The sequence below is a fragment of the Stenella coeruleoalba genome, assembly GCF_951394435.1.
Source record: "Stenella coeruleoalba genome assembly, chromosome: 3".
Classification (NCBI taxonomy): domain Eukaryota; kingdom Metazoa; phylum Chordata; class Mammalia; order Artiodactyla; family Delphinidae; genus Stenella; species Stenella coeruleoalba.
In genome coordinates, this window is record NC_137148.1 from 164,044,067 (window position 1) to 164,069,565 (window position 25,499).

The window sequence follows — 25,499 nt, forward strand, 5'->3', positions numbered from 1 at the left end:
ATGTCGTTGGAGGGGCCGGTGGCGGGGAGGAGGGCAGGTCTGAAGGCTGCTGGCTACACAGGCCAAGGAGGAGAGGTGAGTGGTCCAGTGGGACTAGCGGGGTGCCAGTTCCCCTGAGAGCTGGGCGGGGCCTCTGCAGCCCAGGCCTACAGCAGCAGCCCTTAGCCCTTCTTTTCGGACTTTGCTGAAGCCCTGGGGAAAAGCAGCCACTCTGATGACAGAGCTGATGAGGCCAGGGGCCCTCCCAGCTGCTTGTAATTGGGAAAAGGAAAAGTGAGGTGTGGCTGTCCCGTGGTTCGGTCCACTAACTAGAAGTGGGAGTTCTGAGAGGCCCCAGGGAGTGCAGTAGCGCCTCCCATCAGGCCAGTGTCCGCAGGCTTCCCCAGGGAGCCGGGAACTAGCCTAACAGGCCACCCCTTGGTGCTGCACCAAGCTAGGTTGGGCTCCAGAGGCCACAGGCTCAGCCTCAGGCCCGGGCACTGCTTGTGACAGAGGGGTCTCTCTACCCCAGGTTTGACTAGGCCCAAGCTTTGTTACCCAGACAGTGAGAAGTCCCAAGAAGGCGGGAAGTAGGGAGCAAGGCAGAGAGGAAGGAAAATGAAAATGGGACTCACATTTTTAGAAGCAAGTCACGGTTCGTGTAACTGAATGTCTTTGAAAGTAGCCCAGAGCTGTAACACAGGCTGTGTCTGCAATCATGAGTCACACTACATGCCCCACGAAGGTAGGCATTGGTGAAGTCCAAGCTGTGCTGGAGTAGTAAAAGCTTACACTTCGGAAAAAAAAAAAAAAAAGAAATCAAGGCACAGTTATATAAGGTTTTTGAGGTAGAGGGCTGTACATCAAATGACATATTATTGACAGTTTACATAATCCAGATCTAAGCAGGATCATGGTGGGTCATGTGACCCCTTACAAGATCAAGAAGAAATGTTATCTTTTAAGGAGTTGTCTTGTTGATGCTAGAAAAATGTTACTCTTTATGGTTGAGCAGACATTCCTGCTGATGGGGGAGGTCCAGCTGATGCATAATGCAGATACACAATGCACAGTGGGAGGAGAGAGGAAGCCAAAGGGCAGAGAAGAATTTGTTTAAATTTTTCTTGACTTGCCATAAAACACGCATTTTATTTCACTCCCTCTCTAGCTCCTCTCAGCTTAGGTTGCTGAAGATTCCACTTCAGACTACTGTGACCTAGAAAACATGGCACAATGTTACCGCAGCTCCCACTCAAGAGGACTGTTTTCCTAGAAAGAACAGACTTCAGCTTTTCAAACCGGCCCCCACTGCCTGTTGCTGGGGGTTAATACTTGCTGGATGACTTCTTACAAACTTGGGACACGATTCTTTTATTCCCTACACATGGAACAGAGGTGATGCCTTTGTGTGCACTGACAGTACAGGGTGTTGATTGCCCTTTTCCCAGCAGGTGAGGTGGTTGTATCATAAGTCATTCCTGAGGTGCCTGAAGATACAACCAAGAGGACCACTGGCTGCTGTCTCCCCTCCATTGAGCACTCAGCTCTTAGGATGGGATTGTCGTTCAGAGAGGCTTCCTATTACCCCCAAACAGCTCCAGGAGTGGCACAGAGGTTTTTTCCTGAGTACGGGGTGGTGGGGTGTAGGTGGGTGGGTGGGAAGTGAGCTCTGACTACCTTTCCAAAGAATTAAAGTGCCTGGCAAAAGATTATGAAAAGTGGAAGTCAAAGGACCCTAGCAAAAAAGTGGAAAATGAGGTGAAAATCAGTTAGGAGTAGATTCTGTATTTAATGAAAGTAGCCTACCTGTACACTGCCTAGTTTTCTGAGTAGAGTTGGGAACTTAGAGTGCTGAGAGGAGGATTCCAAGGGTTAAACAAATATCACGTACTGATTTTGGGAGATATGTCTACAAAGGAACCATAATTGCATTGAATAAATTGGAGAGTAAATTATGCCCTTTCCTGCTCTCCTCCCCCTCTCTGCTCCGTGTCGGTGAAAACAGTCAAGCCATCAGCCACAGATTGATCTAATTTCACCAGTGGGTGAGGTCTGTGAAAGAGCAGGAGAGCCTCACCAACGGTCCTGTCATCCCAGGATACAGCGGGTTTACCCAAAGCTGCGCCCAACCTGAGGACCTGTGTTAGAAGTTTCACTATGTCGGGTGTGGTGAGAAAAACCACTTTTCAAAAAACTGCTTTTGTCTTTCCTAGTAACTGCCTAGGCATTTTACAGTATGATAACCCTGCTCACACCCAGAATCTGGACACTTAGATAAAGACTTGAGTTTAGGATTCCACTCTTAGTTCCTGCTAAGGTTTTTCTCAGGACATTTATTAAAATAACCACTTAGGGGAACTTCCCTGGCGGTCCAGTGGCTGAGACTCCGTGCTTCCAATGCAGGGGGCGCAGGTTCCATTCCTGGTTGTGAAAGTAAGATCCCACGTGCTGCCAGGCGTGGCCAAAAACAAGCAAACGACAACAAAAACAAACAATAAAACCACTTAAGAGTTATGCTTGTGAAAAGTTAGTGACCTTTGCACTGTGGATGAAGACTGTTATCTGCCGTATCAGTAAACAAAGGATGTTGGGGCCATCTAGCCAGCAAGTGCTGCTGCCACCCCCAAGGGTGCTCCCTGAGGGGATTCAGGATGGAGAAGAGCAGGATACTGGTCCTAGATAGTAAGGACCATCAAGGATAGTAAGTTAAGGTGCATATCAAAGGAACGATTTCAGTGAGCCCAGATTATTGCATCTTCCTGTACATGGAAAAGTGCTAAATTCGTTAACCTGAGATATCTGGTTTTCTTTAATTAACCAGACTACCTGATTTTCATGTTCCAACTACCTGGTTTTTATTGTAAAAATTCCTATGTATTCTGTCTCCTCCCTAACCTCTTCAGAGCAGTCCCTCAGAGTTATCTGAGAGGCTGTCTCCAGGGCTTGAGTCCTCAGAAGTTCTGCCAAATAAAACATATTTCTCGGGCTTCCCTGGTGGTGCAGTGGTTAAGAATCCGCCTGCCAATGCAGGGGACATAGGTTCGAACACTGGTCTGGGAAGATCCCACATGCCACGGAGCAACTAAGCCCGTTCGCCACAACTACCGAGCCTGTGCTCTAGAGCCCGCAAGCCACAACTACTGAAGCCCATGCGCCTAGAGCCCATGCTCCACAACAAGAGAAGCCACCACAATGAGAAGCCCACGTACTGCAACGAAGAGTAACCCCCACTCGCCACAACTAGAGAAAGCCTGTGCGCAGCAACGAAGACCCAACGCAGCCAAAAATATAATTAATTAATTAATTTAAAAAACATATTTGTCAACTTTTAGGTTGTGCACTGTTTTTTTACTTGACAGCGCCATCCGTCTTATAATTGGTAGGTGCCTACTCTCTCTCCTGCTTGCTCCTGACCTGGGACTGAGGACTGCCCTTTTCCCAGGGTCATTGTAACCGCCCCCCTCAGCCCCCAACTTCTGGGATGTGTAAGTAATAGATCTCCTGGCTGTACTTGCTTTCTCTGGGTTTATTGAAACTGCACCTTCAATCAAAACAACCCCATGGGTTTCACTTACCCAAAGTGGGAACTCATTTGCTGAGGGAGATACCTGCCCACCCCATGTGGATGGTTATGAGAATTTATAAAAGAGAACCTCACTAAAATGGAGTTGGGAGCCTATGATGGGGACCTGTAGCCCAGTACCTCTCCACATCAGTTGTAGGAGGAATTGTCATTTACACACCTCAACAGTAGAATCTTCATCAGGAAAGAATCATCCTTTATAGGTCACAAAGAGAAGAATGTACATTGCATTTCCTACAAAAAATTGAGTTGCCCAGCAGCTCAGCCAATGAGAAACTGTCATCACCCTGAACTCTCACTTTTCTCCAGTGGACTTTCCATCAAAGCAACTTCTCCCGACTTCCCTGGTGGTCCAGTGGTTAAGACTCTGTGCTTCCAATGCAGGGGGTGCAGGTTTGATCCCTGGTCAGGGAACTGGGATCCTGCATGCTGTGCGGCACAGCCAAAAAAAAAAAAAAAAAAGCTCCTCCCACCTTCCTCCTTTATCTCAATAAAACAACATTCCTCTCCTTTCTTTGTTGGTCTTGACTATGGCTTTTGTTATAGCTTGCTTGTCCAGAGTCACAATCCTTTGCTGTTTCTGCATAAACTCATTTTTACTGGTAAAATAACTTCTATTTTTAAGGTCAAGAACAGGATGTGCCCGTTATTCAGCAGGTCATAATCTGCATATTCTTAATTCAATACACCAGCTCTGGCTTCTCAGTACAGTGGGAACGGGCTGCATTAAAATAATCCAGGCAGTCACTGAACAAATAAATAGGCACATAACCATAATAATCCCCAGAAGGAATGGGTCCAGAACCCAGAGTTGCTGCAATATATTACCTAAAATGTCTAGTTTACAACAAAATATGAGACATGCAAAGAAATAGGAAGGTAGGAACCAGATGGTGGGAATAAAGAGCAATTGAAAAATGACCCAACTCTTACAAGGAGACCCCAGTAAAACCAGGTGATGTCTCAGCAAAAAACAGGGAGGCCAGAGGCAGAGGGAAACATTCAAAGCGCACTAGGAAAAAAACCTGTCAACCAACAATCCTATATTCACCAAAACTGCCTTCTGAAAAAAATGAAGGCTGCCCTTCATTTTTCAGATCAACAAAAGCTCAAAGAATATATTGACTGTCAATTGCCCCACAGGAATTACTGGAGGAGTTCTTCAGGCTGTAAGCAAGGGACTCCAGAAGGTAATTCATATCAACATAAAGAAACAAAAACACTCATACAGGTAATTCTGTAATTAGAAAAGGCAGAATCAATACATATTTTCTCTTTTCTTCTTTCAACTGATGTCAAAGGAACTGTATAAATCCTATGTATGTAATGTGTTACTAGACTGTGTGTCGTAACACACAGTCTAGTAACTGTAACAGTAACAGTCTAATGCGCAACATAGAATATCTGTGTAGTGAGTGCATTTGCCATTAAAGAGCACAAAGGTGGGAGTAAAGCTGTACTGGGCTAAGGAGATGACTACAGATGGTAGATAAGTGTAAGATAATACTTTGGGGGTTATTTCATAAGTTGAAGTAATCTGCATAACAATAGTAACACAAAAATGGCAAAAGGGAATAGAGCTTTATATGAGTAACGTTTCCATGTATCACTGGAATTAAGCTAGTAAAAATCTGAGTCTCATTTTAGTAATTTAATACATCTATGTTAAAACGGCAACCTCTGAAATGTTTTTAAATAAATATATAATGGAGAAGTCATTTGAAAATGAAAGTGTTACACTTGAAAATATTCACTTAATGCAAAAGAAACTTGTAAAGGAGGACTAAGAACTAAAAACAACATGGGAATTGTAGAAAACAAAAAGTAAAATGGCAGGTATAATTGCAACTATGTCAAAAATACTAAATGTGAATGGATTACATGATCCAAACAGGAGGAAGAGATTGTCGCCCCAGATTAAACAAACAAACGATGATCTAAATTTATATTCTGTGTAGAGGTGATCTCAGAGAGACAACAGCAAGTGGTCTTGAAGCTAGGTTTTATTTCCCTGCCCAGGAATTGAACCTGGGTAGCCTGGATGAAAACCCAGGAATCCTAGCTGCTAGACCACCAGGCTAGAAGCAAAGTTCCCCTGGCTCTTGCCCCATTTGAAAAATGGATTTCTCAAAGAGGCAAAAACTGTAAAAACAGGTACAGAGTTTATTATCAGAGACACAGCATATCATGTGGGAGAGCACACAGAGAAACAGTTTGTTTAAGACAGAAGCAAGGCAGAAATACACACCTGGAGAGAAGGGGTGTGGGGTCCTCCCTAATGAGGAGCACATTAGGTCCTCTCCTAATGAGGAGAACCTCCCTAAAGAGGTGGTTACATCATTTATACAGGGCAGTTCTTCTGGATCTTTGTTTACGTTTGGCCAGCTATCTCATTTGTTTTCCACACTTGACCTGTCCTAGAGCTCTCCCCAATATGCGTACGCAACTTTTTGCCAAGAGGACTTCAGGAGTATGTCCACAATTTTTGTGGGGTGGTGCCCCCTCCCTTTTTGACCTCCAAGGAGCCTTCCTGCACATGTGCAGATAGGGAGGTTTCCTTGACCTCAGGATTGATAGATGTGGTCCTCTTATCTCGTTACTCCAGCAGAGCTCAGCTCCTGCCATTAACTTTGTCCTTGGTGTGTCTAAGGAAAACAAAGCTCCAATCTACTCTGCTTGACACACTCCCAGCTGCTCAGCCCAGGGACCCAACTACCTTCTACCTGAGAGGAAGCACACGTTAGATGCAAAGACACCAACAGATTGAAAGTAAAAGCGTATGATAGGTACACCAACATGAAAACTGGAGAGATTATATAAATACCAGGCAAAATAGACTAGAAAACAAAACATATTAGTAGAGAATTAGCGGATGCAAACTATTATATATAGAATGGATAAACAATAAGGTCCTACTGTATAGCACAGGGAACTAGATTCAATATCGTGTGATAAATCATAAAGGAAAAGAATGTATATGTATAACTGAATCACTTTGCTGTACAGCAGAAACTAACACAACAGTGTAAATCAGCTATATTTCAATAATAAGTTTAAAAAATACATATTAGTAAAAAGAAAAAAACAACGGAAAAAGAAAAAAAACCCAGAAAATCAGAATAGAACTATAAAAAGTGAAGTGGTTGAGTTAGTAAACAAAATCCACCCGTAAAATAAACCTAGACTCTACCTTTGCGTAGATGGCTTCTACACAAAGTTCTCCAAAAATTTTAAAGAAGATTTGTTACTGAATTAGACTGGAGACTCCCCTCCTGGCCCCTAGCTGAACCAAAGACCCCCTGGCTGGGTCAAGGAGTTCTTTCCTGCTCAGGTTTGAGCTGCCAATAAGGAAACAGTTTGGTGCAAGGACGACAGACTTTTCTTCAATGGCCAGAGAAAGAGAAGGGGAGCTAATGCTCTAAAGACACCTTCTCTCTGATTACAAGCAGGGATGAGCTTTTTATAGAAAATGGTGAAGGAGGTTACAGGGGACGAGTGTCTTTTGTCATCCTGACTCGTGGAAATGGATGGAGGTTTCCTGGAATGCAATTCAGTTCTCTTTTCTGCTGCTGTGTGGTGGCCCTTCTGGGTCTGGGTCAGAAGCAGGTAGAACCAATATGGCAGGGGGGTGAGGGGTGGAGATTTTATTATTACGATGAGATGGCAATCGGCTGTAGAGTGACCTTTGTCCCACTTTTGAAGTTCAGTCAGATTATCCTGGATTCTTATGGTTAAGCCCTCTTTTTGCTGTCATGTAAACACAACTAGTAGATACAGTTAGTTCTGGTTTTCTGCAAGTTTGCCAGGAGGGAGGTTTTTACTAGAATGGGAGGATGGGGCGGTTGGCTTCCTTGCCTCCTTGCCTAAGACAGGTGTACTTGTTTATAGAGACAATTTAGGCATGGTGGGTTAGGGGCCGTCGGGTTTCTCCCCTGGGTGTCAGGTTTATTACTGATTTTCACAAAGTCTTGTAAGTAATAGAATGAAGACAATACTTCACACTCATTTTGTGAGGCCAGAACTACTCTAATACCAAAGCCAACACGTGAAGTACCAAAAAAAAAAAAAAAAAAAAGACACACCTATTTCTTTTGTGAATATGGATGGAAACACACCGAACAAATACTAGCAAACTCAATACAGCCACAGATAAAAAGAATTATACATCATGACCAAGTGGGATTTGTTCCTGGGATGAAAGTTTGGATTAACATCTCAAAATCATTAATGTAATGAGTGAGGTCAATAGATGCAAGGTCTTCTAAATAGATTCAAAGAAATAATTGACAAAAGAAATAATACCCCTTCATGATTAAAACACTCACCAAAAATAGGAGGGCTTCCCTGGTGGCCCAGTGGTTAAGAATCTGCCTGCCAACGCAGGGGACACATGTTCGAGCCCTGGTCCGGGAAGATCCCACATGCTGCAGAGCAGCTAAGCCCGTGCACCACAACTACTGAACCTGTGCTCTAGAGCCTGTGAGCCACAACTACTGAGCCCACATACCATAACTACTGAAGCCCGGGTGCCTAGAGCCCGTGCTCCACAACAAGAGAAGCCACGGCAATGAGAAGCCTGTGCACTGCAACGAAGAGTAGCCCCTGCTCACGGCAACTGGAGAAAGCCCTCGCACAGCAATGAAGACCCAACGCAGCCAAAAATAAAAAAATAAAATAAAATGGAAGGAAATGTCCTAACCTCATATTGAGCATCTATGGAAAACCCACAGCTAATATTATATTTAATGGTGAAACAGTGAATGCTTACCCCCAGCCATAACTAACAAAAGATGTCTACTCTTGTCACTTCTGTTTGACAGTTTATTGGAGATTTTAGCCAAGAACTCATTAGGCAAGAAAAGGATTAATATGCGTGCATATTGGTTAGAAAGATGTAAAACTGTCTCTACTTCCAGTCAGGTATCTTATATATAATAAACTCTAGGGTCTGCTAAAAAAAAACTATAGGAACTAGTAATTGAATTTAACAAGGTTGTATGATACAAGATCAAAATAAAAACAACTGCATTTTTATACAGTTGCAATGAACATTCTGATAATGAAGTTCAGAAAAGAAATGTATTTACAATAGAATCAAAGGCAATAAAACAGAATAAATATAACGAAGTATAAAACAAATACTCTGAAAACTACAAACATGTTTGAAAGAAATTAATTAATGTATAAACAAATGGGAAAACATCCCAGTTTCATGGATCAGAAGACTTAACATTGTTGAAATGGCCCTTCTCTGCAAAATGATCTAAGATTCAATAATCATAATCTGAACAGTAATTTGATTGGCAATCTCTTTCATAAATTTATAGGGAATTGTAAGGAAACCAGAATAGCCACACCATTCTTGAAAAAGAAAAAAAAAATTGTAGATTAACATTTCTTGATTTCAAAACTTTGTACTAAACAAAGGTAATCAAGATGTGGTAGTAACAGAAGGATAGACAATTTTGTTAGTCAATGATACCTCAAGAAAGCTGTGGGGGAAGAGTTTCCAGATGAATCCCAAGTTTACAGGATGATTTATTGTTTTTCTTGTAACAGAAATAATAGGAATCAATTGCCTTAGGGATGTCATAGTCGTTTACATTTCAAAGTTCACTAGGGTTTGCAGCAAAAACTGATGTAAAATAAATTTCCTTTCAGTGTAAATGCAGACATGAGAACTTAATGAACACATCTCACAGGCCTATGGTTAGACTGAGCAGAGTCCTTGCACCCACCTAGGACTGCGGGCTTCAAATTTCTCACCAGGGCCAAGTGTTCTGGGATTCTTTACCTTAAGTACCAAAAGAGTGGGGGCGGAAAAGGGATGAGGGAAATCTCAGTGCTCGCTAAGATCAAAGACTAAAATGGACCAGCCTCTGTTACAGACGGTGAGGTCACACTTAAGTGTGTTTCTTATGAAAAGAACTGTGTCAGGAACGAGTAAGATGTGACCAAAGGACCCCCATCTTTCTTCCCGCGTTGGAATTTTGCTGAGCTCTCTAAATAAAATGGCTGAATAATTGCTGAGTTGCCAAATAATGATGATGATAACTGGACTTATTCTGGACTAAAGAAAACACACCTTTCCCTAGAAACGGATGAGATGTGTTCCGTAACCCAATGGTATGTATAGACGAATTCACCCTCCAATCCAAATTCTTGGTAAAGAAGTTTTTAAGCCTGAATGAACAACCACCTTTCTCCTAGAAAAACTTTTACCCATTTTCCTCGGGTCGGACGCCATTCTGGGTCTCTCCAGAATCTGTGACCCCTTGAATTGCAATTCTAAGATCCCTCAATAGACTGCCATTTTGCCTCTTTATAATTGGTGGTCCTTATGGTTGACATTCTAAATAAGGGTCACAGTTCCATGAGTGGTTCGCCGCAGCCTTACGCCAAGCTCTTGACCTGCAGAGGACAGATGGCCCATTTGTTACAAGCAGACCTGGCCTGGGCCATCCTCTTGCTCTGTATTTCTCCAACCTGAGACTGAATCGGGAATTCCCGGCGCACATCTGAGCCCACACTTTCACAAAAAGCTGGGTGAAAACACCATAGGCAGCCTCAGGCCAGGAAAACTTTCTGTTTAAATGCAAATGGAGCTGGCTGGTGAGGTTACCACCTAGAGAAGATGTTTGGGCGGAGCCCAGCCCTCCTGTTCTGCAGTCACTCAGGCACGAAGTGGCGGGACTTTCGAACTGTCCAATCAGGGGGGCCGCTGGTGGAGGTGGGCGGGGCGACGCACAGCACCCGCAAGAAAGTCGCCACGGACTCCGATGTCCCAGGGACGATATCTGGCGTTCCCCGCCCTTAATGGTCCCAGTCGTTTCTGCAGTGGTCGTGGGAGGCGTAGGAGGGACTCGGGGAGACCCGGAAAAGCTGGATATGGTGAGTGTGCCTCCCCGGCGTGTGGAGACGGAGCGGAGAAATTGGTAGGAACCGGCGGGAACATGCCGAGGCGGTACCCGGGCCTCCCTGCGTTCAACTCCGGAGTCTGCGAACCCGTGTCCACTTGGACAGCCACTGGGACCTCATTCCCTCCGGCTCGCAGCGTGGGGGCGGGGCCTGCAGTCGGGACCCCGGGCGTCCTGTCCCGTCACTGCGCGCCACGACTTCGGCCCCGCCTCCTAGCCTCTCTGGGCAGCTCCGCGCCCGCAGCCCGCGTCTTCCCCAGGGTGTGCAGTGACCACGAGGAGGATCATCAGGGAACAATACTGACTCGGTCCCCGGGGTACCTGTGTATGAGGAGCTGTGTGGTCCCTCCTTTCTCCCCAGGGCGGGACCCGTTTTCTCCTGAGTTTTCCAAATGGTTGGGGAGCAGGGTCTCAAATCCACGACCCTGTCCCTCTAGCCTAGCTCTTCCTAGAGTGGCAATAAATGCCTCAATTTCCAGATTCCTTCCCGAATTCTAAAACTCCAGCTTCTCCTCTTCGATTCACAGCATCATTATCAACTATTTGTCTTTCGTGGTGCATTTCAAGCAGACCCAATTTTTTTTTGTTTTAATTTTTTTCCCCACAGAGTCATGGATGACTCCTTTTTATAGATTTATATTCGTTGTGGATATTTGACATGAGAGGACAGCCATGAATAACTACGTGGAACTACTGTTTGAATCCTCATGCCTCTCCCTCAGGATCTTTTCTGGGCACAGACATCCTATCCGAAATCCTGCCAGTGGTGGTCCTCTTTGGAAGATTTCCTGGTTGATCTGTCAGCCTTGCCCCTCTCTGGCTTTGTCATAGGACATTTTTCTTCATCCTTTTAACATTCGTCTGTCTGTGTCTTTAGGTTTAAAGTGGATTTCTTGTGGACAACATACGATTAAGTGTGATTTTAAACATCTGTCATTACTGTATTTGTCTTTCAGTTGTATTGGGACCTTGATTAAAGTGGTGGCTAATACAGTTGGATTAATACCTACCACACCTTTTATTGTTTTTATTTGTTACCCTTGTACTTTGTTTCTTTTTGTCTTCCCACTTTTTCTGCCGTCTCTGGCTTTAACTGAGCATTTTACCTGATTGTTTTTCTTAATCCTCTGTTAGTATATCAATTACACATATTTTTTCACTTTTTTAGTGCTTGCCCTTGAGTTTTCAGTATACATTTACAACTAAGCCACATTTGTCAAGTGCCACGATACCACTTCATTGGGCATGCAAGTACCTCATATGAAGTTATTCCCATTTCCCCCATCTCTGGTCCCTTGTCACATGGCTCTCATTTATTTCACTTATCCATAAGTTTATAATTGCCAAATACATTCTTGTTCATATTTGAAACAAAGTGGTTATCTGCCATATTAATTATAAGAATTACAGTAGATATTTTACCTTCATATATTGTTTTTCTAATCTTGCATCTTCATCATTTACATTCTTTCTGATGAGTTTCTGAATGTTTCTTTCAAAGTAGGTCTATTAAGACAAAGTCTCAATTTTTTTCTGAGAAAGTCTTTATTCCTCCTTTATTCTTGGAAGATAATTTCGCTTGACACAAAATTCTAGGAGAGTTGTTTTTTGTTTCAAAACGTTAAATAGTTCACTCTTGTTTCTTGCGTGGTTTCTGAAAAGAAGTCTGATTTAATTCTAATCTTTGTTTCTGTATAACTAAGGTGTTTTCCCCTCTGGCTTCTTTCCATATGTATTCACGTTGTCTTTGGTTTTTGTGTAGTTTGAATACGGGCTACTTGGTTGTGCATTTTTATTGTTTATGTGTTTAGTGTCCTCTGAGCTTCCTGGATCTACAGTGTGTCGTGTATCATTAACTTTAGGAAAATCTCAATGATTGTTACTACACTAATTTCTTCTGTTCTTTTCTGTCTTTTCCTTTCGTAATCCCATGATGGTTATAAATCTTCTATTTGACAGTTTATGTTAGGGTTCATAGATATTGTTCTGTCTTTTTTGTGTTTCCATTAAACTCTGCTGAAATAGAATTTTTTGACAGGCCATGGTAAGAACAGAATATTTGGGGAATATTAATAATGTTGTATTTATTTTCTCTTTCCCAATTTTAAAGATCATGGGTTGCCCTGTGACCTAAATGCTGTGAAGAATCTAAGAAGAGAAGTTTATTTCAAGTTATTTTGCTTTTTTCTTGCGAGGTTGGGAATGATAGCTTCTAAGTTATTAAATGCCAGAGCCGGAAGTAGAAGCTTCTGACTCCAATTTTTTTTTAAAGAAGATGTTGGGGGTAGGAGTTTATTAATTAATTAATTTATTTTTGTCTGTGTTGGGTCTTCATTTCTGTGCGAGGGCTTTCTCTAGTTGTGGCAAGCGGGGGCCACTCTTCATCGCGGTGCACGGGCCTCTCACTGTCGCGGCCTCTCTTGTTGCGGAGCACAGGCTCCAGACGCGCAGGCTCAGTAGTTGTGGCTCACGGCCCTAGTTGCTCCGCGGCATGTGCGATCCTCCCAGACCAGGGCTCGAACCCGTGTCCCCTGCATTAGCAGGCAGATTCTCAACCACTGTGCCACCAAGGAAGCCCTGACTCCAATTTTTTGACAGTTGGCTGTGGACAGCTTTAGAGCCTCATCCCTCCTTCTTCCCCTTGTGACCCACATGTATCCAAGGCAGTGAGAAAGGCTTTGCTCCTACCTTTGGCTTAGGAAAAGATTGAATCCACACATGCTCTGCCCTTGTGTATAAACTCTCACTGTATCCCACCACAAAACCAAAATAAAAAAGTCCACACACGTTTCCTTGCTCTCTCAAGCTATTTCACGCCTGCTTGAGAGGCCTGCCTTACACTCGCCAGAGACCTCAATTATGGAGGAATATACCCTTTTATAGCCTACTGGCAGTGTGTGCTGTCTTCAGCTAAGGGATTCTTATGCTTAGGGGTTAAACTGCATGTTCCTTTTCTTCCTAGAGGAGCTTGACAATGGCAGAGGAAGGAAGGACACCTCTACAGTGGCTGGTCACAGAGGACTTCCTTCTGATTAGAGGATGGTGATTTTATGTTCTTTGGGAGGAAAACACTGTGAACAGATTTATTTATTTTATAATCATGGGAATATCCACCATGAAAACATCATGGACTTCAGTGAGCTCCCTTACAATCTGCAGCTCTTAAATTTTTTTTTTCAATTTATAAATTCCTTATACTATACGCAAATCCTTGTTGTTTATCTATTTAATATGTAGTAAACTGCATGTGTTAATCCCATACTCCCCATTTATCCCTTTTCCCCCCTTCCCTTTTGGTAACCATAAGTTTGCTTTCTATGTCTGTGAGCCTGTCTGTTTTGTAAATAAGTTCATTTGTACTCTTTTTTAGATTCCACATATAGGAGATATTATATATTTGTCTATCAATGTCTGATTTACTTAGTCTAATAATCCCTAGGTCCATCCATGTTGCTGCAAATGGCATTATTTCCTTCTTTTTTATGGCCGAGTAATAATACATTGCATATATAAAACACATCTTTGGAATCCGTTCATTTGTTGATGGACACATAGGTTGTTTCCATGTCTTGGCTATTGTAAATTGTGCCGCTGTGAACATTGGGATGCATGTATCTTTTCAAATTAGAGCTTTCCTGTTTTCTTGATAAAAGCCCAGGAGTGGGATTGCTGGATCATATGGTAACTCTTTTTAGTTTTTTAAGGAACCTGCATAGTGTACCAATTTACATTCCTACCAACAATGTAGGAGGGTTCCCTTTTCTCCACATCTTTTCCAGCATTTATTATTTGTAGACTGATGATGCCCATTCTGACTGGTGTGAGGTGTTACCTCAATGTAGTTTTGATTTGCATTTCACTAATAATTTGTGATGTTGAGCATCTTTTCATGTGCCTATTGGTCATCTGTATGTCTTCTTTGGAGGAATGTCTATTTAGGTCCCTTTTAAAAAAATAATTAATTAATTAATTAATTAATTAATTTATGGCTGCGTTGGGTCTTTGTTGCTGTGCGTGGGCTTTTTTCTAGTTGCGGTGAGCAGGGGCTACTCTTCATTGCAGTGCGCGGGCTTATTGTGGTGGCTTCTCTTTGTTGCAGAGCACGGGCTCTACGTGCACGGGCTTCAGTAGTTGTGGCACACGGGCTCAGTAATTGTGGCTTGCCGGCTCTAGAGCGCAGGCTCAGTAGTTGTGGCCCACAGACTTAATTGCTCCATGGCATGTGGGATCTTCCTGGACCAGGGCTCGAACCTGTGTCCCCTGCATTGTCAGGCAGATTCTTAACCACTGCGCCACCAGGGAAGCCCTGTTTGTATATTTTAGAAATTAAGCCCTTGTCACTCACATCCTTTGCAGATATTTTCTCCCAGTCCATAGGTTGTCATCTTGTTTTGTGTATGGTTTCCTTTGCTGTGCAAAAGCTCATAAGTTTGATTAGGTCCCATTTGTTTATTTTTGCTTTTATTTCTATTGCCTCGGTAGGTTGACCTGAGAAAACACTGCTACAATTTATGCAAAAGAATGTTTTGCCTATATTTTCTTCTAGGGGTTTTACGGTATTAGGTGTTATATTTAAGTCTTTAAGCCATTTTGAGTTTATTTTTGTGTATAGTGTGTGGGAATGTTCTAACTTCATTGATTTACATGCGGCTGTCCTGTTTTCCCAACACCACTTGCTGAGGAGAATATCTTTTCTCCATTGTTTATTCTTGCCTCCTTTGTCAAAGATTAATTGATCATAGGTGTGTGGGTTTATTTCTGGGATCTCTATTCTGTTGCACTGATCTCTATGTCTGTTTTTGTTCAGTACCACACTGTTTTAATTACTGTAGCTTTGTAATATTGTCCGAAGGCTGGGAGGGTTATTCCTCCAACTTTGTTCTTTTTCCTCAGAATTGCTTTGACAATTCTGGGTCTTTTACGGTTCCATATAAATTTTAGGATTATTTGTTCTAGTTCTTTGAAAAATGTCATGAGTAATTTGATGGGGATTGCATTAAATCTGTAGATTGCTTTGGGTAGTGTGGCCATTTTAACAATATAATTCTTTCAATCCTAGAACACAGAATATCTTTCCATTTCCTTGAATCATCTTTGGTTTCCTTTATCAATATTTTATAGTTCTCAGCATACAAGTCTTTCACCTCCTTGGTTAGGCATATTGCTAGGTATTTCATTTTTTGATGTGATTTTATTTTATTTATTTTTTAAATTAATTAATTAATTTTTGGCTGCATTGGGTCTTTGTTGCTGTGCACGGGCTTTCTCTAGTTGCGGTGAGCAGGGGCTACTCTTCGTTGCAGTGCATGGACTTCTCATTGCGGTGGCTTCTCTTGTTGCGGAGCACAGGCTCTAGGCAAGCGGGCTTCAGTATTTGTGGCAAGCGGGCTTCAGTAGTTGTGGCTTGTAGGCTCTAGAGTGCAGGCTTAGTAGTTCTGGTGCACGGACTTAGTTGCTCTGTGGCATGTGAGGTCTTCCCAGGCCAGGGATCGAACCCATGTCCCCTGCATTGGCAGGTGGATTCTTAACCACAGCACCACCAAGGAAGTCCTGATGTAATTTTTTTTAATATATTTATTATTTATTTTTGGCTGCATTGGGTCTTCATTGCTGCGCAGGCTTTCTCTAGTTGTGGCGAGTGAGGGCTGCTCTTCGTTGCAATGTGTGGGCTTCTCATTGCGGTGGCTTCTCTTGTTGTGGAGCCCAGGCTCTATGCACGTGGGCTTCAGTAGTTGTGGCATGTGGGCTCAGTAGTTGTGGCTTGCAGGCTCTAGAGTGCAGGCTCAGTAGTTGTGGCACACAGGCTTAGTTGCTCTGCAGCATGTGGGATCTTCCTGGACCAGAGTTTGAACATGTGTGCCCTGCGTTGGCAGACGGATTCTTAACCACTGCACCACCAGGGAAGTCCCTGATGTGATTTTAAATGGGATTGTCTTTTTACTTTCTCTTTTTTATATTTCTTTCTTGGTGTAAAGAAATGCAACAGATTTCTGTATGTTTATCTCATATTCTGCTGCCTTGCTGAATTCATTTGTCAGTTCTAGTAGTTTTTGTGTGGAGTCTTTAGGGTTTTTATATAGAGTATCATGTCATCTTCATATAATGACAATTTTACCTTTTCCCTTCTGATTTGGATTTCATTTCTTTTTCTTCTGTGATTCCTGTGGCTAGGACTTCCAATACTCTGTTGAGTAAAAGTAGTGGAAGTGGGCATCCTTGTCTCATTCCAGAATTTACTGGGAATGCTTTCAGCTTTTCACCATTGAGTGTTATGTTGGCTGTGGGTTTGCCAAAAATGGCTTTTATTATGTTGAGATATGTCCTTTCTATAGCCACTTTGGTGAGAGTTTTTATCATGAATGTGTGTTAAATTTTATCAGATACTTTGTCTTCACCTGTTGAGATGATCATGTGGTTTTTGTCTTTTCTTTTGTTGATGTCATGTATCACATTGATTGATTTGTGTGTGTTGAACCATCCTTGTGAGCCTGGGATGAATCCAACTTGATCATGTTGTATCGTGCTTTTTGTGTATAGTTGGATTTGATTTGATCACATTTTGTTGAGAATTTTTTTTTTTTTTTTTTTTGTGGTATGCGGGCCTCTCACTGTTGTGGCCTCTCCCGTTGTGGAGCACAGGCTCCGGACGTGCAGGCTCAGTGGCCATGGCTAACGGGCCCAGCCACTCTGCAGCATGTGGGATCTTCCCGGACCAGGGCACCAACCCGTGTCCCCTGCATCGGCAGGCGGACTCTCAACCACTGCGCCACCAGGGAAGCCCTTTGTTGAGAATTTTTGCATCTGTATTCATCAAAGGTATTGGCCAGTAATTTTCTTGTTTATGTAGTGTCTTTGGTTTTGGCATCAGGGTGATGGTTGCTTCATAGAATGACTTTGGGAGTGTACCCGCCTCTTCAGTCTTTTGGAATAGTTTGATAAGGATCAGTATAAGTTCTTCTTTGTATGTTTGGTAGAATTCCCCAGGGAAGCTCTCTGGTCCTGGACTTCTGTTTGCAGGGAGTTTTTTGTTTTTGTTTTTATATTGCAGCTTCAATTTTTTAAACTTAAATTAATTTATTTATTTTTGGCCGCACCACATGGCTTGTGGGATCTTAGTTCCCCGACCAGAGGTTGAACCCAGGCCACAGCAGTGAAATTGTTGAGCCCTAACCACTGGACCACCAGGGGATTCGCACAGTTTCCATTTAACTCCTAGTGCTTGGTCTGTTCAAATTATCTCTTTCTTCTTGACTCAATTTGGGTAGGCTGTATATTTCTAGGAACTTGTACATTTCTTCTAGGTTGTCCATTTTGTGGGCATATACTTGTTTATAGTATTCTCTTATGATTTTTTTGTATTGCTGTGGTATTGGTTGTTGTTTTTCCCCTTTCATTTCTCATTTTGTTTCTTTGGGTCCTCTCTTCTTTTTGGTGAGCTTGGCTAGAGGTTTGTTGATTTTTTTTTTTTATCTTTTCAAAAAACCAGGTCTCAGTTTTATTGATCTTTGCTATTTTTTTTTAAAATCTCTATTTACTTCCTCTCTGATCTTTATTATTTTCCTCTTTCTGTGACTTTAGGTTTTGTTTGTTCTTTTTCTAATCTTTGTAATGGTAGGTTAGGTTATTTATTTGGGATTTGTTGTTTTTATTTAAAGAAGCCCTGTATCACTATGACATTCCCTCACAACTGCTTTTGCTGCATCTCATAGATTATGTATGGCTGTGTTTTCATTTTCATTTTTCTTGAGGTATTCTTTAATTTCCTCTTGGATTTCATTGTTGACCCATTGGTTTTTTTAGGGACATGTTTTTAGTTTCCATGTAATCATTTTTTTCTCATTTTTCTTTCTGTGCTTCATTTTTGGTTTCATGCTGTTGTGGTCAGAAAAGATGCTTGAAATAATTTCTGTCCTCTTAAATTTGTTGAGCCTTGTTTTTTGTTCTACTATGTGGTTTATCCTAGAGAATGTTCCATGTGCGCTTGAAAAGAATGTGTATTCTGGTTTCTTTGGATGTAGTGTCCTATATATAGCTATTAAGTCTAACTATTGTGTCATTCAGAATCTCTGTTGCCTTACTGATTTTCTGTCTGGAAGATCTGTCCATTGATGCCACTGGGGTGTTAAACTCTCCTACTATTACTGTATTCCCATCAATTTCTCCTTTTATGTCTGCTCATATTTGTTTTATGTATTTAGATGCTCCTACATTGGGTGCATGTATGTTAATGAGTGCAATATCCTCTTCTTGTATTGATCCTTTTATCATTATCTAGTGTCCTTCTTTGTCTTTCTTTATTGCCTTTGTTTTAAAGTCTATTTTGTCTGATATGAGTATTGCTACCCCTACTTTCTTGTAATTTCCATTTGTATGAAATATTTTTTTCCATTCCCTTACTTTCAATGTTTATGTTTCTTTTGCCGTAAATCGGGTCTCTTGTAGGCAGCATATTGAAGTTCTTGTTTTATTGTCCAATTTACCACTCTGTCTTTTGATCGGAGCATTTATTCCATTGACATATAAAGTAGTTATTGATAAGTATGTATTTATTGACATTTAACACCTTGTTTTCCAGTTGATTTTATATTTCTTTTTTTTTTCTTTTTTGATTTTATATTTCTTATTTGTTCCTTTCTTCTTTTTGTTTTTCCCTTTGTAGTTTGATGGTTTTCTTTGTATTATGCTTGAGTTTCTTTCATTTTGGGTTTTGTGAATCTATTGTATGTTTTTGGTTTGTGGTTAGCCTGATTTTCAAGTTTGTTAACCTTTATGTACTTGCTTTAGACTGGTAGTCATATAAGCTCAAACACATTGTAAAAGATCTACATTCTTACTCCCCTCCCACACGTTTTGTGATTTTGATGTCTTATTTTACATCTTCATGTTTATTACCCTTTTGCTGTTCCTTATAGTTATAATTGCTTTCACAGTATTCTTTTGATTCTTTTTTAATCTATGTACTGGTTTATTTAAGTGATCTTCAGTCCTCTTATATATTTACCTTTACTATTTTGATTTTCCCATTCATATAGATTCTTGCTTTTCCATTTAGAGGGGACCTTTCTATATTTCTCATAAGATAGGCTTAGTACTGCTGTATTCTTTTAGTTTTTGCTTTTCTGAGAAATTCTATATCTCTCCTTCTAGTTTAAATGATAATCTTGCTGGGTGGAGTATCCTAGGTTGCAGGTTTTTCCCTTTCAGGACTTTCAGTGTATCTTGCCACTCCTTCTGCCCTGCAAAGCTTCTGTAGAGAAATCAGCTGATAGCCTTATGTGGATTCCCTTGTGATTGACTCTTTGGTTTTCTCTTGTTGCCTTTAGAATCCTCTCTTTATCTTTACTTCTTCCCATTTTAATTATGATATATCTTAGAGCAGGTCTGTTTGGGTTCATCTTGTTTGGGACCCTCTGTGCTTCCTGTACCTGGATCTCTGTTTCCTTCTTTAGGTTTGGGGTGTTTTCAGCCATAATTTATTCAATACTTTTTCAATCCCCTTTTCTCTTTCTTCTCCTTCTTGGATTCTATTATGTGTAAATTGGCATGCTTTATATTGTTCCATACATCTGATATGTTACTTTCATATTTTTCATTTGTTTTTCTGGCTGCTGTTCTGATTGGGTGATTTCCATTATTCTTTCTTCCAGGTCACTTGTTCATTGTTCTGCATTATTAAGTTTGCTATTTATTATGTTTAACTCAGTATTCATATTGGCAATGGAGTTGTCTAATGTTGATTGGCTCATCTTTATAGTTTCTAGCTCCTTGTTGCAGTGATCCACATTTTTATTGGTAGCCTTTCTTAATACCTTCAGCATTTTTATTACCTCCTTTTTGAACTTGGGGTTTGGTAGACTGGAGAGGTCTGTTTCATTGTTTGTTCTTTAAGGGGATTTCTCTTGTTCTTTTAATTGGGAGTAGTTCCTCTGCTATTGCATTTTTCTTATATTTCTCTGACTCTGTCAGTTTAGGAGAAACAGTTATCTACTGTGGTCTTGCAGTGCTGATGTTTTGTGGGAGTGTCACTGTGTAGACTGCTTGAGTCCAATATTCATGGTGCAAGGGCTGTTTTTAGTATGTATGCTTGCCATGTGTCTCATCAGGTTCTGCTGGCCCTTGTTGGTGTGTTTGGCCTTGTGGTGACCAGAGACTGCACTGGATGTTTGGCCGGGCCTCCTCTTTGCTCTGTGGTTGTCACAGGTCTGTTGGGGGCAGGGTCTGCTCTCTAGTTGTTGGAATAGAAGCTCCTAGATCCAGTTCTAAGCTGTGGTGTGAGGTAGGTGACACTGGAGGCCTCCCACTGGGAGAGGAACTGCTTCATCTTCATCCCCAGGAGATGTCTGTGGGGTGTGTGATTCTGTGATGCTACTTGCCACCTGGTGTGCGTACCCACAAAGATCACTGCTACTGGCACTGCCCTTGATGGCCACCTTCCCTTGGGGGCTCTGGTAATCAGGTTAGAGATTCCTTAGGCGTGTATGTGTGCCCACAGGGCCACCCGTGTTTCAACCCACAGAGTCATGTCCCCTTGAGCCAGCAGATAGTTGGCTCAGGTGGCTCTCAGGCAAGCACAAGCAGTCCCGGTCCCAAAATCTGTTGGAACAAGAACCTGCTGGAGCTGCATCCCAGCACCCGCAGTAGGACTGCCTGCAATTGGCTCAGATTTCAGCCCTGCCTCTGCTTGTGCAGGCCCACAAAGTTCAAAGAACCCACTGCAGCTAGATCCCTTCTATGAGCACGCTGACAATGAGGCTGCTATGGCAGACCTGTTCCCCTCCTGCCCGTGTTGACAATGGGGCTCCTACGGCAGACCCACTCTCCGTCCTCATGCCCCCAGTTGCATGCTCATGCCCCCAGTTGCCCCCAGTGGGCTGTGTCTGTGCAGGCAAACTGAGTCCTCTCCCTGGGTCTGTCCGTTGAAGCCACGTTTCTGCACCCAGTCATTGCACACACCAGCAGGCACATGTCTTGGGCTGAGAAGTGTGGGCACGTTACCAGGACCTTCAGTTCAGATCTCTCTCTTCCCTGCCAGGCTACAGGCCAGCTGCCACACTCTCCTTTTCAGCCTTTGAAGCTCCCTATCTATCCTGGTGGACCTCCCAGCTGGTGAAGAAGGTTCCCTGGCTTAGGGGACCTTTCCTTTTTTACAGCTCCCTCCCAGGGGCACAGGTCTCATCTCAGTTCCTCTTCTCTCTTCTCCCTTCATCCTACCCAGTTATGTGGGGATCTTTCTTGCAGCTTTGGTTATATGAGATCTTCTGCAAGCTTTAAATAGGTATTCTAAAACATTTGTTCCACATGTAGATGTACTGGCGGGAGGAGGTGAGTTCCATGTCCCTCCACTCCTCCATCTTGTTCTCCTCTCCTTAAATTGTTTTTTAATGTCAGCAGGGATGAGGATCGACTGTCATGGTGTGCCACATGGGCTCTTCTGACATTATTATCTCAGTGTGTATGCCTGTGTGTTCCCAGAATTGGCAGGAAGCTGCCCTGAGGTGCAGGAGTGTAGGGATTTTGTGGTTTAAGTTGTCATGCCTTCTTTGTCATGTCCGAATTCTGTTCCAAATAACTTTCTAGTCCATTAAATTGGACAGAGAGACAAAGGAGGTACTGAATCTGTAATACATATGACACAGGGCAAAAGCAGTGCTTCTCCCCAAGAATATTTTCATTCAGCCAGTTGTATCTTGTCACTTTTAATGTTCTAGAGGACTGTAGGATCTGTAACTAGCTGGACCTTTTTAAATGTTACATGCCAGAGGCCTCCTGGACTCTCATGCCTGGTAATGGGAAGAGAAGAAAAAGCTTGTAGTTATTCACAGTAGTTTATGCATTGAAACCTCACACAGATTTGACCCCTTGTCTCTTGGAGTGCTGGAATTGGTGGGTAATAAGGAAGGAAATGAAATAATTTTTCTCATAAGGAATTGATGGTCTTAAAATGATAATATTGGTTTCATTTGTATAGCATTTCTGTCATTTCCCAGTATTCTCTGAGCCCTGCCATTAGAGAGAAATAAAATGTAATGTGATCACAGTAAAAATGTGTAAATAATTTTCATGTCTTTATGGTACTGATAAATTAATGAGGAAGAAGGTATGGACAGAGGGTGAGTAAATGTTTGTAAAGGACAGAATCATACATAACCTTCCCATAAATGGAATATAGGTGTCCAGTGCTGTCACTCATCCTACTGTACACATACTTGGGATGTTTTAGGACTCAGTGACCTGTGAGGATGTGGCTGTGAACTTCACCCTGGAGGAGTGGGCTCTACTGAATCCTACACAGAAGAAACTCTACAGAGATGTGATGCAGGAAACCTTTAGGAATCTGGCCTCAGTAGGTAAGGATGGGGACTTTCCATCAGTTACTCAGGTAGAGATCAAATGCTTCTTGCTCATTGATGTTCTAAGTTGTGTAATGTGAGAAGGGAGGATGTTGGTATATAAACCAGGCATGGTCACAGCTAACAATGTACATAGAGTCAAATAATATTTCTTTAATTTCCAATCTTTGGAATCATTTTACTGGGTCTGCATTTTAGGAACAAAATGGGATGATGATGACATTGAAGAGCAGTACAAAAACCAGGGGGGAAAACCAAGGTAAGTCACACTGACAATAGAAAGCTTTGACTCACGTGAGAATCCTGGTATATTATGAAATTTTAAAAATGTGCAAACGAAACAAATAGCCCTTTCTTCTAATTTAATTATTCTTAGAAAGTTTCTTTCAAAAATATTTTCTTAAATGTTATATAAATGTCCAGTATTTGCAAAATAATTCACTTGCAAGCAATATTAATAAACCCTGTATTTGAATATTACTTTTCAATAGAAAGGGTGCAGTCCGTTGCGGAGTATTCAGTATATTCAATTCCTAACAATTCACACAAATTAGAAAACCACACTATTCCTATCAATTGTAATAAATGCAATACATATAAAATGATTAATAAATCATTAATAATGTGCTTCTCACATTTTCAGAAATCATACAGTAGTGAGATTCTCTGAGCGTAAAGACCGTAATCCATGTGGAGGAAATTTCAGCCTTATTCCACCTCTTGATCAGAACAAGAAAACTCCTGGATTAAAACCATGTGAATGCAGTGTATGTGGACAAGTCTTCATGCATCATTCATCTCTTAATAGGCACATGAAATGTCACATTGAACACAGACCTCAAGATTTTAAAAAATATGATCAGGGACTGTATAATACATATAAATGTAAGGAATGTGGGAAAGTTTACAAATATTACAGTTCCTTACAGAGGCACAAAAGAACTCACACAGGAGAGAAACTGTATGAATTCCAGCAATGTGGTAAAAGTTTCAGTAATCATCAAGGTTTCCAAACACATGAAAGAATTCACTCTGGAGAGAAGGCCTATGAATGTAAGCAATGGGGTAAAGGTTTACGTTCTCAAAAAGGTTTCCAAAAACTTGGAGGAGATCACACTGGAGAAAAACCCTGTGAATGTAAGGCATGTGAGGAAGCATTGATTAACCCCAGTTCTCTTCAAATACATGAAAGGAGTCACAGTGGAAAGAAACCATATGTGTGTAAAACATGTTGTAAAGCATTTAGTATTCCCAGATACCTTCGAGAACATGAAAGAACCCATACTGGAGAAAAACCCTATGAATGTAAAGTATGTGGGAAATCCTTTGCTTCCACTTACGTTCAAGTGCATGAAAGAGCTCACACTGGACAGAAACCCTATCAATGTCAGGAATGTGGGAAAGCCTTCGTTTGTCCCTCAGGCATTCGAAGGCACATGAGACTGCACACTGGCGAGAAATATAAATGTGAAGAATGTGGGAAAGCATTCAATAATCCCAGTTCTCTTCACATACACAAAAGGACTCACACTGGAGAGAAACCATATATGTGTAAAACATGTTCTAAAGCATTTAGTATTCCCAGATATCTTCGAAAACATGAGAAAACCCATACTGGAGAAAAACCCTATGAATGTAAAATATGTGGGAAAACCTTCAGTTCCACCTATGTTCAAGTGCATGAAAGAATTCACACTGGAGAGAGACCCTATAAATGTAAGGAATGTGGGAAAGCCTACATATCTCTCTCAGGCATTCAAAGACACATGAGCCTGCACACTGGAGAGAAACCATATAAATGTGTAGAATGTGGAAAAGCATTTATTATTCCCAGTTTTCTTCAAACACATGAAAGGACTCACACTGGCGAGAAACCGTGTGTGTGTAAAATATGTTCTAAAGCATTTCGTTTTTCCAGTTCTCTTCAAAAACATGAAAGAACTCATACTAGAAAAACCCTATGACTGTAAAATATGTGGGAAAACTTCGCTTCCACTAATGTTCAAGTGCATGAAAGAACTCACCCTGGAGAGAAGCCTTATGAACGTAGGAATGTGGGAAAGCCTACATTTCTGTCTTAGGCATTCAGAGACGCATGCATACTACAGAGAAACCATGTAAATATGAAGAATATAGGAAAACCTTTTCTGATCTCTCTACTTTGCAAAAGCATGAAAGGGTTCACTAGATAAAAAATATAGTTTTTAAAGAGCCTAGGAAAGACTTCAGTGGGCCCACATACTTATATGTGAAAACTCCCATGAGAAACAAATATAAATGTCAGTAACATGAGGTAACTTGTTGGAAAGTAATCCAAGAATAATGTTTCAGAAAATTTTCAATATAAAAGACTTGTTATAAAAATTTATGAATATATGTGTTTACTAAGGATCTTTATGAACGTGCCTTTCTTGATGTTGGATTTGTACAAGTTACCCTCAGAAATGAATATTTAGGTGAGGTAATTCTGGAAGTCATCTTTTAATAATAATTCATAAGGTTACAAGGTAGTGATTTTTCCTTTAATCAGGTAATGATATTTTCTTTTTCCATTTTTAAGTCTGTTGGACCTATGGGTGATTAAAGTGTAGTTTGTTTTTTTTTTTAACATCTTTATTGGAGTATAATTGCTTTACAATGGTGTGTTAGTTTCCGCTTTATAACAAAGTG

At 41.5% G+C, this 25,499-nt stretch overlaps 1 protein-coding gene across 1 annotated transcript; it reads left to right on the forward strand.

The window, feature by feature from the left end:
• On the forward strand, positions 1-24,793 carry LOC307184959 (uncharacterized protein; the record flags this gene model as incomplete). The annotated part of the gene is made up of 5 exons (XM_079918702.1): positions 1-75; positions 10,124-10,453; positions 22,700-22,826; positions 23,028-23,088; positions 23,473-24,793. The coding sequence occupies 5 exons, from the start codon at positions 1-3 to the stop codon at positions 24,791-24,793; spliced, it is 1,914 nt and encodes a 637-aa protein (XP_079774828.1).
• Between the last annotated feature and the right edge of the window lie 706 nt (positions 24,794-25,499).